Below are 17,253 nucleotides of genomic sequence, written 5' to 3' on the forward strand. Positions count from 1 at the left end.
CCGGAGCCGAAACCAAGAGTCGGATGCTTAACCAACTGAGCCACCCAGGTGCCCCAGTGGATTATATTTTAAACACTCAGGGTGTTTTCTGTTTAAACCCTCTGATTCTCTGAATCTACTTGCATTATGACTTGGGCCACATACCTGGCTGATTTAACGGTGTCTCCAAGTCCTTGGTGTGTGCCATAGCTCGGGGTCTCCCCAGCGAGGGGAGTATGCTAGGTGATCTCTTGGGTGCGTGGGGGATTCTCCAAAAGCCGCCCCTTTGTTCTCTGTGTGCTTTTACAACATGCGATCTTTATAGGTGCCTGTGTCCTGTTCTGAAGTATGAAACGTGAAGCTTTGGTTTGAACAAAAGAAAAAGGAGTCTATGACTCTGCACACCTGTAGGCTTGAATTTCTATCAAGTTTATTTACAATGAAAACGTCTAGAAGGGCATTTGGTCAGAACTCAGTTATGTCCTAGTTAACAACAGTCACTGGCAGATACGATCTAGCAGCCGCTTTATCAGCAGACGCCCTGAGTAAACTGTCTCTGCCCTCACCCAAGAGTGGCTTATGTCACGGACTGAACCCCCAGACAGAAAACCACTGAAATGACTCTGACCGTTTGTCACGATTTCAATCCCATGAGAAAAGCACTTCTTTATGTGAAATCACACACGCTTTAAAAAAAATAAACCTCTTTGATGAAAAACACTCCTCCCCCCACCCCGCCCCCGATCCCCAGAGCTAGGTTGGCCCCTAGCTGGCCAGAGCTAGGGTACAAGTGAACAGGGAAGGTGCACTCAGGGAAACTGTCAGGACCCCAGAACTTTACTGCAGGTCCCCACTCTTTCTTTGCCATCCTTTTTCCCCTTTCCAGTGACCGTGTTTCCTTTACCCCCTCGGGGAATGATCTGATGTAAGTCATGTACGCTCACTAATCCTCAGGTGTGCGCATGAGCATTTGCCCCCCACCATTGACCGCTGGCCAGGGGTCCACCACTGTGCTGAGTGAATAATGCAGTTCCCTCACTTCATTCCCCCACAGCTTGCTAGAGAGGTCTTCTAGCTTCAAAGTGAGGAAGCAGAGGCTCAGTTTTTATGAGTATTGCTGCTTGCCAGGACTACCTGATTTACGTGAATGGTCACATCCGATCCTCACTGCAGGGGGAGGAGCGCAGTTATTAGCCCCATTTTACAGGTGAGAAGACTGAGGCCTTAGAACTGCCCTCTCCCTTGTCCTCCAATTGTAGAAACGGAGACGGTTTTACTAAGGCGACGTCAGGCATTCGTCTATCCCAGCCAAACTGGAAGCTGAATTTGGAGGACTGGGGAGAAAAATCCTGCCCTGAAGTCCACTGCCCTAACCAGTGTGCCGCCTGGCCAGGCCCTTCCTCCTGTTTCACCTCTTTCCGAGTTCTCCTGGCCCCTCCCTCTGTCCTGCTAAATTCCTGCATGGTGGCATGTCAGGCTTTATTTGAGTTGGGCGTTCATTTTTCTTTTTTACTGTAGGGACCTATCTTATCAGACTTCTGAGCTACCAATGAGTCCTATGACATTTCCACTTCTAGTTATGAACTTGCAACCAAGAAGCGTGAGGGCAGGATGCTTTCTTTTTGTCACTAGACATGACTCAAGACTAAAGTAGAGACCGCATCTGGAAGCTCCTGGAGGAGAGGAGCTAAGAAAGGAGCAAAGCTGAAAAGGTCCCCCAGAACATCTCGATTTGAAGGGGTTTTGACACACTAACTGGGGTGTCCGTGAGGGGAGACACTTGAGATCTCTCCGGCCTGCGGTTCTCAGCCAGCCCAGAAAAAAAGACCCTCAGCAGAATTTGCTGGGTCGCCCTGATCCCTGATCCATTGAGCCTCATCTTTTGTTTGTTGTTCATTTGTTTCTCAAAACAAAGGCTTCAGAGAGTTTCCTGGAGTGAGACAGTCCTAGTTCTGGGGGACACAGGTGACTAGTAATCTCTTTGTATTCTATTCTGAGTAGGAGCAATTTCAACAGTGACTTTCTTTTAGGATATTGTTTCTCAAGGACAGCAGGACTATTAAGTGAGGTGTGATTTTCACATTTCATAGTTTCTCTCTTAACACAAACCACGTCTTTCAATTCGACTGTAACAGTCAGAAATTTGATACTATCTTGACTTAAATTATAACCAAATTTCTCAAATATAGTCACGGATGATATTTTATAAAATAAAATCTATGGAAAATCCCTCGTTTGTTTTTCTGGGTTGGGTTCTTTTCCTCTTGATTTGACAGAAGGGGCCAAGCTTCTTTCTGCTTTGTTATATGTCAGTATGAATTTTCAGCAGAGCCAGCAAGTAATTTTAGTATCCATAATGACTTTCACTACAATTGGGTTGCTTAACAGCACAAAAAATAAATATTTAAGTCAACCTTCCCTACGGGATCTAAATATAGACCCACCGGTCTCTGTAGCTCCACTGGCAAAGATGTTATCTTTCCTCGGCTTAGGGTTTTTCAGAATTAGATCCAACGTGGCTTTGCATTGGGAGATAAATCCATGCAGCTTTATAAAGAGAAACTTGACGTCCAATTTATTATCTTCCTCGTGCCTCACAAAGCCTTGCTCCGGCTGTGGACTCGCTCATTCCGGGCAAGTTCGTCATCTGTTAAAATAAACAGCCTGTGTGCCCTGAGAAAAAAATATACACACGACACAAAACATACAAGAGAGTAAAGCAACAGAAGGCCAGCAAGTTAAATGTATCGTCTCGCCATTTCAACTCCTCTTTCTAGGGCTTTCCAAGGAATCTATGTGGGCGGGGGGGGGGGGGGGTTGGCAAAGCATATTTGCTATAAACAGACTCCAGTGTTCCTTATCAATCTGGGGAAAGTCTTTTAGAAAACAAAGGCTAGTTGATATAAACCTGTGGGTCAAACATCATTTTTGTAGTTTATTAAGAGCTACAGTAGAGGGGCGCCTGGCTGGCTCAGCGGGTTAAGCGTCCGACTTCGGCTCAGCTCATGGTGTCATGGTTCCTGGTGCTTCGGCTCCTGTGTCTGCTTCTCTCTGCTCCTCCCCTGCTCACGCTCTGTCTCTCAAAAATAAATAAACATTTAAAAATATATATTTTAAAAAAGAACTGTAGCAGAACCCTGTTGATACATGGCTTTTTTTTTTTTTTTTTAAATAAGACTTGTAAGTACCATCGTATTCCCCAAAACACAAATGCTGCTGACAGGCCTGACCCCAAGCTGGCCTCCAGGGCACCTGTTCTGTGGATGAGTGTCCCCAGTGGATCACAGGTCAGGTCTCCCTTCACACCTGCAAGGGAGATGCAGCAGGGGATGGGCGGTGCTGGCACCTGCCGGGAGAAGTGACAGGGAGACTTCCCCCAAAGCCTGTGGTTACTTTTGAGTTTTGTATCATGTCACTGTATTCTTTATTTAATAACTGGAAAGTCAAAAAGTGGTGCTGCTTTGTTTCATGAAAACAACTATGGCTCAAAAGCTCTATTGTTTCAGCAGGAAACAAGCCAATCATAAAGGAGTTCTGGAACAAAAAGATCTAGATAACTAACAGGCCGTGCGTGTCTCGATGCAGTTGCCAACGGCCTTTTGCTGTTGCATCTTGAGCAAAGAAAGGAGACTGCAGGGTTAACACATCACCCCTTCTGCTAACTTCCCCTACTCCCCAAGTGAGTGTGCTTTTGTAACATTTGAGCGGGAATGGCTTTTTATCAAATTCCTGCCTTACTAGGATCGCTACCAATAATAATAGCCACCTCACAACCACCGAGAGCTTGGCCTTGGAGGATGGAGTTAGGCCCAAATTCTGAGCAGCTGGAAGGGAAGGCCTGAGGACCAGCAGGGGCTCCAGGAGCCTGGGCGCTCACCCCAGCCTGGGTGCTGGTGAGACGGTAGACCTGAGAGCTATGATCTGTAGGAAGGGGGTGCCTGGGTGGCTTTGTTGGTTGGGCATCTGATCTTGATTTCAGCTCAGGTCATGATCTCCTGGTTTGTGGGATCGAGCCCCGTGTCAGCACAGAGCCTGCGTGGGGATTCTCTCTCTCTCTCTCTCTCTCTCTCTCTCTCTCTCTCTCTCTCTCTCCCTCTCAAAAATAGATTAAAAAAAAAACACACCTACAATCCTTAGGCAAAAGGAGGGATCGGACTAAGAGAGACTGGGGGGCATCCATGCATTCACACCAAAAAATGGCTTTCAAAGGATGTACTTGGCAAGACATGCAGGCAGGAGGAGACTGGCATAAGAGAGCTCCGGGCATAAAGGAGAGAGGGCGCAGGCTAACTGGAGACCAAGCTAGGCAGGCAGGACTCAGGGACTTGGAAGCTGGGGGCACAGGCAGGTGGAGCGAGCCTGGCCTGCAGCATCGTGAGACAGGTCCCCAGGGGACCAGCAGAAGCAAGACAGGCCGGTGGATTTCCTAATAGTTACCAACCCAGGTACTGCAGCCGGGAGAACAGCCCTGGAGCCCGTCCTGGGAGTGGAGCACGGGATCCGAGCGAGGCCAACACACGGCCGGCTCCGCATGCTGCGTGTGAGGTCAGGGAGCCACTCAGGCCTGTAGCAAGAGGGTTCGTCCTACAGCTGCATCTCTGCAAGTGGAGGCAAAGAAGGTTGGCAGAGAGAGCCAGGATGGAGGAGCAAAAAGGACAAAGGCATGGCTTGCCTTCTCCTGAGTGTGCAGGCACCCTAAAGAAAATTTTCCAGATTCTTTTTATTTGCCTGCAAGCCATATTTCCTTACGTGTACGTATAGGTAGCCTTTTAGGTTGTATATATATTCCATTTTGAAGGTTTGAAGGCATCCTGCAGAGCATATAACGTGCCTAAAGAACCAAATAGCGTTGTAAGCTGTGCCTCGAATTAGATTAATGCCCTAATTGTCTGCCTCACCGTGGCAAATCTTCCAGTAGCAAAATTGTTGCCGCTGCTGCTTAAAAGATCTGTAATGCTATAGCTCTGTCAAGTAGATATGTCGGTTTGGGGGTGATGAAAATGTTCTAGAATTATATGGCCACGGTGGTTGCACCGCTTTGTGAATATACTAAAACCCACTGAACTGTACCCTCTCAAGGGGTGAGTTTTATATGAGTTATATATTGATTTTTAAAAAAGAAGACACGTTCGGGTGTAAAGTCACAGTCAGCTTAGGAGAGAGAAATGAATTCGAAGGAATTGTCTGTTGAGGAGCTGGGACATCTGGTCACCTCTGGAATCAGTGACTTGGCCCTTTTTGCCAGAAGGTGTGAAATCCCTGGGCTCGAAAATGGATGGGCGGAGTGAGTCACAGCCACACTCCTGGATGGGCAAACGAATTGTCCACATGTTCACGTCACCTGGTGCTCAACAGGAACCAGGCTTTTGAACCCAGGACACAGCCTGGCAGTGTGCTAAGCAGCTGCTTCAGGGGTAGACCTTTTACCAAATTCCCCTAAAAAGAACCTCTCTGTGGGTAACATAAAGCCTATGCTTATCTTCCAGAGACTGCTGCAGCTTTCGTCTGGGTCAGAAGCAATTGATAACCTTTACTATCTGAAATGAGGCCTGACCACATGTTTCTCTTGTTTGCCTTTGTCATCAGTAAGGCAGGAGTGTTCGCATATCATCAGGCTCAGATGAGTCCTAGTTGGGAGAAGTTGCATTGACCACATTCAGCTTTGCCGGTTCTCTCCTGTTCGTCTTCCACGTGCATCTGTTGCCTTGCCAGTCGCAGACCAGGGCTGCCTCCGGGGGAACGGATTCCTATTACAACAAAAAGAGAGAACGGAATGGAGGGATGGTTTCTGTTATGTCACCCTTCCTGGTTTCCACTGGGCTCGCTGCTCGGCCCTTAAGCCCTATCCCGCACCAGCTCGCGGGGAGCATCCAGCTTGCAGGGTCCCAAGTCCCCGGGAAGGGTTGTCTGGGCTTAGTCCAGATACAGCCTCCCTGGCACACGTGACCCCAGGAACACATTCAGCATTCTCACCGACCTCAAAGTAGCCCTCCCTGCCCCCTCCCTCCCGGAAGCCCTCTGCCTGGCCCGCGGGCGGCCGGAGAGGGCCACATTGGCTGCGTCCCCCCCCACCCCCACTCAGCTAGCCTCAGGTTTTCTGGCTGTGTTGCTTTCTTCATAAAACTTCCTTCCATAACTGAGGTATTTTGAGAATGCTGGGCTTCTTCTAAGCTGTTATTTCCACACCTTCTAACCAGGCTCTTTAATATGCAGATGAAACCCTCTGCGGGGGGGCTCAGTCATTGCTGTCCCCCACCACTCTGCTGATGGCCTCCCTCGCCACCCTGACCCCATGCGCCATTTTAGGCCTCGGAACTGTTCTAAGTTCTCTCCCTTCCTCCCTCTCCCTACCTCCCTCTCCCTACCTCCCCCTGCCAGTTCCTTTTCTCTCATCTGGCCCATCTCTACATATCCTGTAAGACTGAGCTCACTTATCAGAGTCCTTAGGACACCCTCCCTGGCCTTCTCAGGCTGAGGCAGGATCTGCCTCTGCGGGGGACGCACGCCGGTGTGTATAAGCCCCTTGGGGGTAGGGTTTGTAACTTCGGATGCCTGAGCCCCAGCAGGCGTGCAGCCTTTGGTGACTTTTGAGCCAAATCCAGCTGCTGTGCCACACCGTTCAGTGTCTGACCTGCCTGCCTGTCGACAGGACTGTGGTGGTGTTTCTGGCACACTGAGAAAGCTGATGCAGAAGGAGCTTTCCTGTGGCAAAGTGATAAGAATCTCTGAGTGATTGCAGGGGACTTGGCTTTTTGTTTTGTTTTACGTAGATGGGCAGATCTGGAAATTGTATCTAGAATTGTACGGAAAGGAAACAGAGGCTCAGAAAGCTTAAGCGGCCAGTTGCAGGGGGGCGGGGGGGGGATCCTCTCAGCCAGCAGGCCGCAGGACCCAGAGCTCCACCCCTGCAGTGTTCTTGTAACACGTTATTGTCCCACTTTAAAAAATTCTCCGTGTGTTTCGATTCTAAGAGGTAAGCAGTATTAAACATCTTTTTTTTTTTAATTTTTTTTACATTTTATTTACTTTTGAGAGAGAGAGACAGAGACAGAGAAGAGCACACATGGGGGAGGGGCAGAGAGAGGGAGACACAGAATCCGAAGCAGGCTCCAGGCTCTGAGCTGTCAGCACAGAGCCCGACGCGGGGCTCGAACCCACGAACTGTGAGATCATGACCTGAGCCGAAGTCAGTTGCTTAACCAACTGAGCCACCCAGGTGCCCCTAAACATCTTTTAAAGCTCAGAGAATGTCTGGGCTGCCTGGGTGGCTCAGTTGGTTAGGCATCCGACTCTTGATTTTCGCTCAGGCCATGATCTCATGGTTCATGAGTTCAAGCCCCGCATCGGGCTCTATGCTGATGGTATGGAGCCTGCTTGGGATTCTCTCTCTCTTCCTCTCTCTCTGCCCCACATGCGCGTGCTCTCTCTCTCTCTCTCTCTCAAAATAAATAAGCTTAAAAAAAACTCAGAGAAAGTCTGTAAGACCAAATTTGACATCCCTTGTGGACAATATGTATATTAAGGGGCCTCCTTATGTTCTACGGTTTTATGACCAAAGTTGCTGAGCGTGTATCTGTCCACCATGTGACCGTAATCCATCATATTACCATGAGCAGAACTGGAATATTTTTAAATGCTTAAATGGGTTTTATCGCCAGTACCGACTGGTTTCGTACATTCGTAGTGGGGAATGTGCTAGTATAGGGAAGTGGCATTGCAGGGAGGCGGTATCACAAAGAGCAGTTTCAGGACTGTTGATGGTGTTTTCCTAGGCTTGTCAGAAATGGAATTTGGTGATTCACTTTTTGCTGTATCCAGAAAGGACTTGTGCAAAATCTCTACCTGGTGTCAATTTCCTTTGCAGGTGACTTTTCAGATCACCCCTCCGTGTACCCATGAGAGGCATTATGAGCGTTTTGGACGATGCTGTCATAAATGTGAACCAGGTTTGTGTGTCTGAGTCACCTTTCCTTGCCCCTCAAAAGCGGGTGGAGCTCTCATTTATTTCTTAATCCAAGGAATAACTTCTATCCTGCCGGATTAAGAAAAAAAAAAACGAAATTGGATTGACTTTTTATGGCAGTGGCAGGTAGCACTGCGTGTCACCCTGAAGACAAAAACCTTTCTCTCAATAGATAAAATCACTTAAAAATCAAAAGCAATTGCAGAAACTGGTACTTAATTTATGCTGGGACCCAGTTTTCTAAAACGCTATTTCTTGAGAAACCATGGTTTTAAAAACCATATTTTAGCACTTTGCAATTCAAACTTACAACATACAAAATGTAACTCTTCTTTAAAAGTATTTTACAGAAAATTCGGGGGGGGGGGAATACCATACTGGAATTGTTGCTGCTGAAAATTGCCTACACCCTATTAAACCTTCTCCCCACGCACCTGCCGAGGGGCAGAAGGCGGACCGGTTACCTCTCCGCCATAGTTGCTCTGCCAGATTGTGGCCAAGTGTTTCTACAGCCTCAGTAAAGCCCCAAGTCCGTGGGGTCCTCACTCATTCATTGTTCTAGAAACCGAGGTTACATTACAAGAGGATCCTTTAGATATTCAAGATGTAAATATTTTTCAGATGTGCAGAGCAAGAGCTGGTGGTTTTCGTGAGCATGCATGCATGTGTGTGCGTGTGCGTGCGTGTGTGCGTGTGCGTGTGCATGCATGTGTGTGCATGTGTGTGTGTGTGTGTGTGTGTGTGTAGTACTGTTTAGTCAAACTGAGTTTCCTGTGAGCCCCCAGTATATGTAGAACAAAAGAAGTTAAGTCTCCAGATTGACAGCAGAGGGGATTTTGGAGATGGGAGGGCAGGGGTAAGGTGAAATTCTTGTTTAGCCCCCAGGGAACCCCTCAAGTTCTACAGTTACCTGTTAGAAAACCATCCTCCTTTTCCCTGGTCAGCAGAGATGTAGGGTGGAAAGGATGATGTTTTACTTAGATGAGCTAAAAGGCTGCTCACCTTGAGCACAGCAAACCTAGGAGAGGCTGTTTTAGCCAGCTGGGATGCCTGAGAGCCCATCACTGATATGTGGCCTCATCCCTTGTATCCTACTGTGTTAGGGGACTTCCTGGGATGACAGTCCTTTAAATGGTCCAATAGATTGGTGTATTTTTGTTGTTATTTTTCTTGGGGGGGTATTTTCAATTGGTGCATTTTTTTCTCTCCTAAATTAAGGAAAGTACATGTCTTCTAAATGCACTACTACCTCAGAGAGTGTATGCCTGCCGTGTGGCCCGGACGAGTACTTAGACACCTGGAATGAAGAAGATAAATGCTTACTGCATAAAGTCTGCGACTCAGGTAAGTCAGGCATATCAGCAGCAAGTGTGAATAAGTGATATTTTTGATACGGTGGTGCTATCTTTTTGGGGGGGCATAGAGAGAAGCTTTGACCTTGGACCCTGAGAAGCAAGTGCTTCAGATCCCGAAGCATTGTGTGAACATTCTTCATTTAGAACATTTTTTTTTTTAAGAGAGAGGGAGAGAACCCCCAGCAGGCTCCACGCTCAGCACGGAGCCCAACGCGGGGCCCAATCCCACAAACCGTAGGATCGTGACCTGAGTTAAAATCAAGAGTTGGACACTTAACCAACTGAGCCACCCAGGCATCCCTTCATGTCAAACTTTTGTTCGAATATAATTGAGACCAGGAGAGGTTGGGTGACTTTTCTAAGGTTAACAAATGAGAAGCAAGACTCAAAGCCAGATCTGACTCTCAAGTCTTCTTCCTGAACCGTAAGTGTCTTACTATACAGTTTGATCTCCCTATCAGACTGCTAATTTTTTTTATTTTGACTCAAAAAAAAATTTAATTATAGTTTAATTGTAGGAATCAGGATCAAAATATGTCCCTTTAGTCTTGACCTAGAGGTTCCTTTGCCTTTTTTTTTTTCTTTCCCATTTAGTTTCTCTGTTGCAGAAACCATCTTTGTAATCCTGTGAAGTTTCCACAGTCTGATTTCTGCTGGTTGCATTCCCTTTGTGTCATTTAACAGATTTTTCTGTCTCTTCTATTTCCTGCAAAGCGATTGTTAGGTCTAGAAGGCTCATGAAAAGCTGGGTATTTTTGTTTGTTTGTTTGTTTGTTTGTTTTGCAAAACTGTTTCATAGTTGGCATGATGCAGGGATCATATAGTAGCTAGCTGCTTACCTCTCTTCTTGTGATATGAGCGGCAGTCGACCATCATGGCCTCGATCCATTTTCATTAGGAGCTGTAGAAAGGTGACCTTCTGTCACTCCTTCTTCATTATAGTTGGGGAAGCTTCCCTCCTCAACTAATTGTTACCCTGAATTACAGTATATACAGGAAAGGCAGAATGAATGCTTGTAACTTCATTTACCACTTTTCAAAATAATGCCTAGATCACCAAGCTTCTCCAAAGGATTTGTATGAATATTACGAACGCAGCCATTTAGACATATTTGAGGTACTTTAATCTATTGCAGTTACTAGTTGTATGGGTGCTCAGATTATCTTACCTCCTCCAGCTGGCCCCTCAGTCTTTGCTATGACCCCAGGTGACTTTAAGAGCTCCCCTTGCCTCCAGGCTCATCTTGGACATTTCCTGCTTCGAACCCCAAACCAGCCATTTCTTTAAGAATTCCTGACTGCATCCAGAGGGACATCTTATTTAGCGACCTCACTCTGGGTGCCAGTGAGGCTCCCTGTTACCAGACTGATCCTTGTTTATAGGTTCTTTTCAGTGGACAGAATTAGGAGAGAAGTATTTTTTTTAAACGTCGTAATTTTCTAATGTGTTAGAGACAGCTGGCAGATTTTGGCCGCAAAAGGTAACATGGAAACTCCACTGAGCAGAAGCATCTGATCAAGTCTTTTTTTCTTTCCCCCTGCTTAGTAATGACCTTGACTCACTGCTGTCTCTTGGAAATAAAGAGTCATTCCGTCTCCTGCCAAAGTCAATTAAAGCCCCAAACCTGGTACGTTAAGATACTTAAAAATAACGTCAAAATTTTTCATCACCACATCGGCTTACATGCACTCACATTTGAGTGCATCGTGGAATTAGAATTTTCCAAGGAAGTGATCCTTGTCCATGTATGTTGCGGCATTAGGCACATGTTTATGCAGATTGGCCTTGGTGCTATACAACTGACCTGGGCACCGGGGAGCAGAGCGGACACAGGAGGGAGGCAGGAAGATTTCTCAGGTTCTCCATGCTCGGGTCTAAAAAGAATGGGAATAGGAAACATCCCCTCCCTGAGGGCTGTAACTTGGGCTTCTCTAACAGAATAGCACAGACTGAGTGGCTCAAACAACAGACCTTTATTTCTCCCAGTTCTGGAGGCTAGAAGTGGGAGTGCCCTCTTCAGGATTTCAAGATTTTCTTGCCGTGTCTCCATATGGTGGAGAACAGAGGAAGGAAGCTGTCTGCTTTTGTACAGAGGCACTAATCCACTCACATGTCTCCAACCTCATGGCCTAACCACCTCCCGAAGGCTGCACTTCTTAGTACCATCACCCTGGGGGTTAGGATTACAACATGAATTCTGAGAGGACCCACAATCTGTCCAAAACAAACTTCTATAAGTACTCAGTATAAGTAAGGCTATTTGGACAGGCCAGGTGAGATGGGGTCCTATAGGGTCCTAAAGTCTGTTTCAAATAATATTGTATTACATCGTGTGTGTGTGTGTGTGTGTGTGTGTGTGTATGCAGGTTGATTCCTGTTATTCACAGAATAACATCAATGTTCTATAAAGTCATCACAAAAAAATGAACTAGCAAATACTGAACCACTGCTCCTAGGGGGAAATACAGGGTTAGGTTCCTGGGAGCCTCTGGTCACAACATCTTTGTTAACTGCTCCGTGTTTAACCTTGTTTTATGTGTGTTTCTGTTTAAAGACACCTTAATAAATATTCTGATTCGTTAACATTGAACTTACAACCAACAGTGCTGAAATTCATGCCTGGACAAAGTTTACCTTAGCATATATCTTCTCCATGAGACACATCACAGCCTTCTTGAGGGGCCTGGAAATACCAAATGGCACTTCTGCACAATGACTGTGGGCCATTTTCAGCAATGGCATCACTAACAAAAAGCACAGAAATGCCAAAAATGGGACACTAAATAGACCACAAAAAGGACACTTGATTCCAGTAGGCACAAGAAGGCAGAGTGGGACTTTGCCTGACCTCAGCTGACAGCATGCATGTCTGGCCAGTGGCTTGAAATTTCCACTGTTCTGCATGTGTCCAAGAATGACCGCAAAAGTGCCAGGAGTACTGAGGTGGGGTTACAATGAAATTTTAGCGAGTGGGTGAAATGGCAACTATGAATCACCAAATGGAGACGGCCTTGTATAGGCATGACTTCTCTTCCACAAAAAGTGGAAGGGGCAGCTTTGGGTTAAGAAGAGGAGCACATTGCAGTGTGTTGTGAGAAAAGAGGCAGGTACCAAACAGATTGCCCTGAGTATTTGGGGAGATTAACTTCCAAGTATGTCATCAGGCGCAACTTCTGTAATGCATTCTCTAATTACGCATCACACTTCTCTGATTACACTGTGACCCCTGTTTTCACAGCTCTGAATAATCTTGTGGTCCTGCAGGATCCCAAGATGAATCCCCGGTGTCCAGATCCCTGTTCTCTTAGGTTCAATCTAGCATTAGTGGTAAGACTATTGATCACATTTGAATGCACTAAAAACTAAGCAGCTGTGAAAGCTATTTTGCATGAGCCAAAATAGACAATAATCATATTTCCCCGGTTCTTAGTCCTCTCACTACCATGAAAATTGCCTTTAAAAAAAAATTACAAGACTCGGAGTGCCTGGGTGGCTCAATCAGTTAAGTAAGCATCGGACTTTGGGTCCTGTCATGGTCTCAGAGAGGGAAGCCTGCTTGGGATCCTGTCTCCCTCTCTCTCTGCCCTTCCCCCACTCATGCCCTCTCTCTCTCTCTGTCTCAAAAATAAATGAACATTTAAAAAAAACCTCACAAGACTTAATTATTGAGAGAGAGAGAGAGAGAGAGAGAGAGAGAGAGAGAGAGAGAGAACGAACCCTGCTGGGCTGTTTTAGTGAAAGCACTGGAAGGGGGAGCTTGGTAGTTCCGGAAAACCCAGGCCCCAGTGATGCATTTGCGGGGAGCCAGGCAGGTGCCACGTCCCCGTGTTGCAGGGTTGCCCTAAGGTGGAAGGTGAGCAGCTGTGTCTCTGTCTCCCGCAGGCAAGGCCCTGGTGGCCGTGGAGCCCGGCAACCGGACGGCCCCGCGGCGCTGCGCCTGCACGGCCGGCTACCACTGGAGCGCGGACTGTGACTGCTGTCGCCGCAACGCCGAGTGCGCCCCGGGCTTTGGCGCGCAGCACCCGGGTAGGGGTTTGGTTCCTGCGTCAGGCGGGCTCTCCCGCGGGGGCCGGAGCAGGCTCTGAGAGGCGTCTCTGCATCATTCCCGCTCCGGGGAAGCAGGTGGCACGGGAGTAGCTTGGGGGCCCCCTTGAGCAGGGCCAGGTTAACCTCGTCCAGGGAAATGTGGGCGCGGGGCGCTCCACCGAAGGCTCCATCCGGGACACCTTGGGATCCCCATTTAAGCGGGCAGGGGTCCTCAGTCCCTTTTTAAAAATCTGGTGCAACCCCTTAGAAGGCTTTTGAAAAACCATGCGCCCCTGGCATATTTTTAGGTTGGCAGCTAACATTTTTTTATTGCCAATGTAAAGAGTTGCTAAGGAATTAGTTTCCAAGGAATTATAACAGCAGTAACACTTTTAAAAATGGAATTCAGTGGCATCTAAACAGCATAGCAATTTGATAGCATCATCATCCTTTTAAAAATGCACTAATGGTCCTTCACTCTTGGAAGTTTTATACAGTTCTTTTCCCTCCTTTGATTTGTATCCATTTCACTTTGCCCCTAGAATTTTATCCTAATGTATTTTTATGCTTGGAGGGCTTTTACGAATCACCTTTTCATAGAGTTTCACATCGCAAATGTACACAGATTAGAGATTGTAATTTTTAAAAATTTCCCGTGACTCAAGGTTCTAAGGGTTAAAAACACTTCTGGACTAAATTTTATTACAGTTATTACCTGATTGTCAAAAAATATATTTTGATATAATTGTAAAAACTTTATGAACTTAATGAGTGGAGTTTTTCTTATTCATATATTCATGGTTGGCTATTATTTATTGCTAAAATGCAACAGAATTCAACATTAATTCTATTTCCACCAAGTGCTGAGAAACTTGGTCCCATAAATCACTAAATGGCTAAGGAAACCTTCTGTTAGACAAGTATCCGTTCTTTCAAGACTTTCTTAGTTATATGTCCAGGCCTCAGAATGGTGTGACATGAAAAGATGTCTGAGGTTTTTGAATGTTTATTTATTTTTAAGAGAGAGTGTGTGTGCACGCAAGCAAGGTAGGGGCAGAGAGAGAGGGAGACAGAAGATCTGAAGCAGGCTCTGTGCTGACAGCACTGAGCCCCTTGTAGGGCTTGAACTCGCCAACAGCAAGATCATGACCTGAGCCAAAGTCAGACGCTCAACTGGCTGAGCCACCAGGGTGCTCCTCAAAGGTGTTTTTAATGATATCTCAGTTAAGAACTCAGTTGTGTTTTCAATTTTGTTAAAAATAAAGAAATAGATATCTCCTTTAAAAAAATTTGTTTAATGTCTATTTATTTTAGAGAGAGAGGGAGGGAGGGGCAGAGAGAGAGAGAGAGAGAGAGAGACGCAGAATCCGAAGCAGGCCCCAGGCTCCGAGCTGTCAGCACAGAGCCTGACGCAGGGCTCAAACTCACAAACTGTGAGATCATGACCTGAGGTGAAGGCCCACGCTTAACCGACTGAGCCACCCAGGTGCCCGAGAAATAGATATCTTCTTGACAGAAAAGTATTTCTTAGAGTTATTTACTGCCCTGACTTCTGGAAAGCACCCAAAGCAGTTTTTTCAAGATGTAACAAATGATTCTTCCTATCTGTTGATCTTTCATTTAGAGGCAACTTGTTTTAACCCAGAAGACTTGGACAGGATTAGAAGAATTAAGATGCTATTCATTTCAATTTTTATGGAAGAAAATGTCCATCAGTCACACTGGTCCAGTCCGCCCTTTTTACCAAATGTATCAACTGAACCAGATGGGCTTTCTCTTGGAAAAAGTCTGACTTGATTTTTTTTTTAGTTATTAAAATAAATCTGGGGAACCTGGGTGGCTCAGTAGGTTAAGCATCTGACTTCGGCTTAGGTCAGGATCTCACGGTTTGTGAGTTCGAGCCCCGCGTCAGGTTCTGTGCTGACAGCTAGGAGCCTGGAGCCTACTTTGGATTCTGTGTCTCCTTCTCTCTCTGTCCCTTCCCCACTTGTGCTCTCTCTCTCTCTGTCCTTCAAAAACAAATAAATGTAAAAAAAAAATTTTTTTTAATCTCTTTAAACAAATTGAAAAAAAAAAAATCTCCCTATGACAACCAACTCCCTTTTGAATTTGATTCTAAGACAAGGCCCAGAGCCTTCCCACAAGTTTGCCACCCGCATGAGAAAAGGTGCCTTTTCTTTGATGGGTGTTGTCTCCACCGTATTCCTTTGGAAATGGTGCGTTCTCTGAAAATAGGATGGAGGAGGATGGAGGGGGTGAAGCGGGTGAATGAAAATCTCCCTCGTGCCCTACCTTGCAGTGTATTTGAATTCTGAACAACTCACCCTGGTCCCAGATACCCCATTCTGTTGTCACACTCACATTTTGCCCTCGACAGACAAGAAAAGGCAGACACTGTATGGAGGTGCTCTGAATGCAGGAGTTTTGCCATTACCGATATTTCGATTTGTTATGTTGTTTCGTTTTGTTTTGGCATCTCAGAGGTTTAGCACCAGAGCAGAATTTGGAGCGGGCAAGCAGCCTGCCTTCTTTTGTAAAGTGGGGAAAGTGTGATTGTGTCCAGGGAAAGAGGAAAGGAGAACCTATAAGGATGCCTCTGGCAGGTCAGTTGTTTCAATAGTAGATGTGAGAGTCCAGTGCTTGGATTTAATGCCTTTAAATTTTTTTTTTCAACGTTTTTTATTTATTTTTGGGACAGAGAGAGACAGAGCATGAACAGGGGAGGGGCAAAGAGAGAGGGAGACACAGAATCGGAAACAGGCTCCAGGCTCCGAGCCATCAGCCCAGAGCCTGATGCGGGGCTCGAACTCACAGACCGTGAGATCGTGACCTGGCTGAAGTCGGACGCTTAACCAACTGCGCCACCCAGGCGCCCCGGATTTAATGCCTTTAAAGCCATGTGTGACTTGTGGCTCCTTAGGAAGTCTCTTTGTTTCTAAGGGTTACTCTTCTAGAGTGTGTTAATATTTTTCAAAGCTGTCTAAATCGATGTGAGCAACTAGATGTTAACTGGGCTTCTGTTAATATCGTTTCAAAGTGAATCAAACTACTAGATTGGGGATTATTAGATTAATTATTCTTACATTTTCCACCTAGTGCTCATTCCAATAAGTGCCCTCGTTAATGGCCGTCACCCATCCTCCCCCCTCCCCCCACCCCATCAGCCCTCAGTTTGTTCTCTGGATTTAAGAGTCTCTTATGTTTGCCTCCCTCTCTGTTTTTATCTTATTTTTCCTTCCCTTCTCCTATGTTCATCTGTTGTGTTTCTTAAATTCCACATTTGAGTGAAATCATATGATACTTGTCTTTCCCTGACTGACTTATTTCACTTAGCATAATACACTCTAGTTCCAACAACGCTGTTGCAAATGGCAGGATTTCATTCTTTTTGATTGCCCAGTGATATTCCACTGTATATATAAACCACATCTTCTTTATTCATTCATCAGTTGATGGACATTCAGGCTCTTTCTTAGTGTGGCTATTGTTGACAGTGTTGCTATGAACATTGGGATGCATGTGCCCCTTCAAATCAGCATTTTTGTATCTGCAATTACAGAAGTCAAGAATGTACTTCCCATTTGACTTTGGACAAAGAAAGTGCAATTTATTATTTTAATGCTTTATTTATGAAAATGAATCACAGAAGTGCTTTCAAGCGTAAATTAACTGCTTTAAGAGTAAATTGTGATTTTGGCACTGATTGCCTGATTATGATATCACATAGTAGCCAATGTTCATTGATTGGTTGATTGGGGGAGGGGAGGGGAGCGGGGGGAGGAGCAGAGAGAGAGGGAGAAAGAATCCCAAGTAGGCTCCAGGCTGAGTGTGGCTTGAACCTACGACCCTGAGATCATGATCTGAGCCAAAATCAAAAGTCGATGCTGAACGAACTGAGCCACCCAGGCGCTCCACCAATGTTCTTCTTT

The 17,253-nt window shown here is 46.0% G+C and overlaps 1 protein-coding gene across 3 annotated transcripts in view; it reads left to right on the forward strand.

Annotated features, from left to right (window-relative positions):
- Positions 1 to 7,678: 7,678 nt before the first annotated feature.
- Positions 7,679 to 17,253, forward strand: part of TNFRSF11A (TNF receptor superfamily member 11a) — a 32,919-nt gene continuing 23,344 nt past the window's right edge. The window contains exons 1-3 of one of the 3 annotated variants that reach the window (XM_043559027.1): positions 7,679 to 7,925; positions 9,161 to 9,286; positions 13,181 to 13,324. In XM_043559027.1, coding sequence (XP_043414962.1) covers positions 7,763 to 7,925; positions 9,161 to 9,286; positions 13,181 to 13,324 — 433 coding nt within the window. In that variant the 5' untranslated portion in view covers positions 7,679 to 7,762. The remainder of the gene's footprint in view (positions 7,926 to 9,160; positions 9,287 to 13,180; positions 13,325 to 17,253) is intronic. The other 2 variants (XM_043559029.1, XM_043559028.1) reach the window with 2 other exon arrangements.

The sequence above is a fragment of the Prionailurus bengalensis genome, chromosome D3, assembly GCF_016509475.1.
Source record: "Prionailurus bengalensis isolate Pbe53 chromosome D3, Fcat_Pben_1.1_paternal_pri, whole genome shotgun sequence".
NCBI lineage: Eukaryota > Metazoa > Chordata > Mammalia > Carnivora > Felidae > Prionailurus > Prionailurus bengalensis.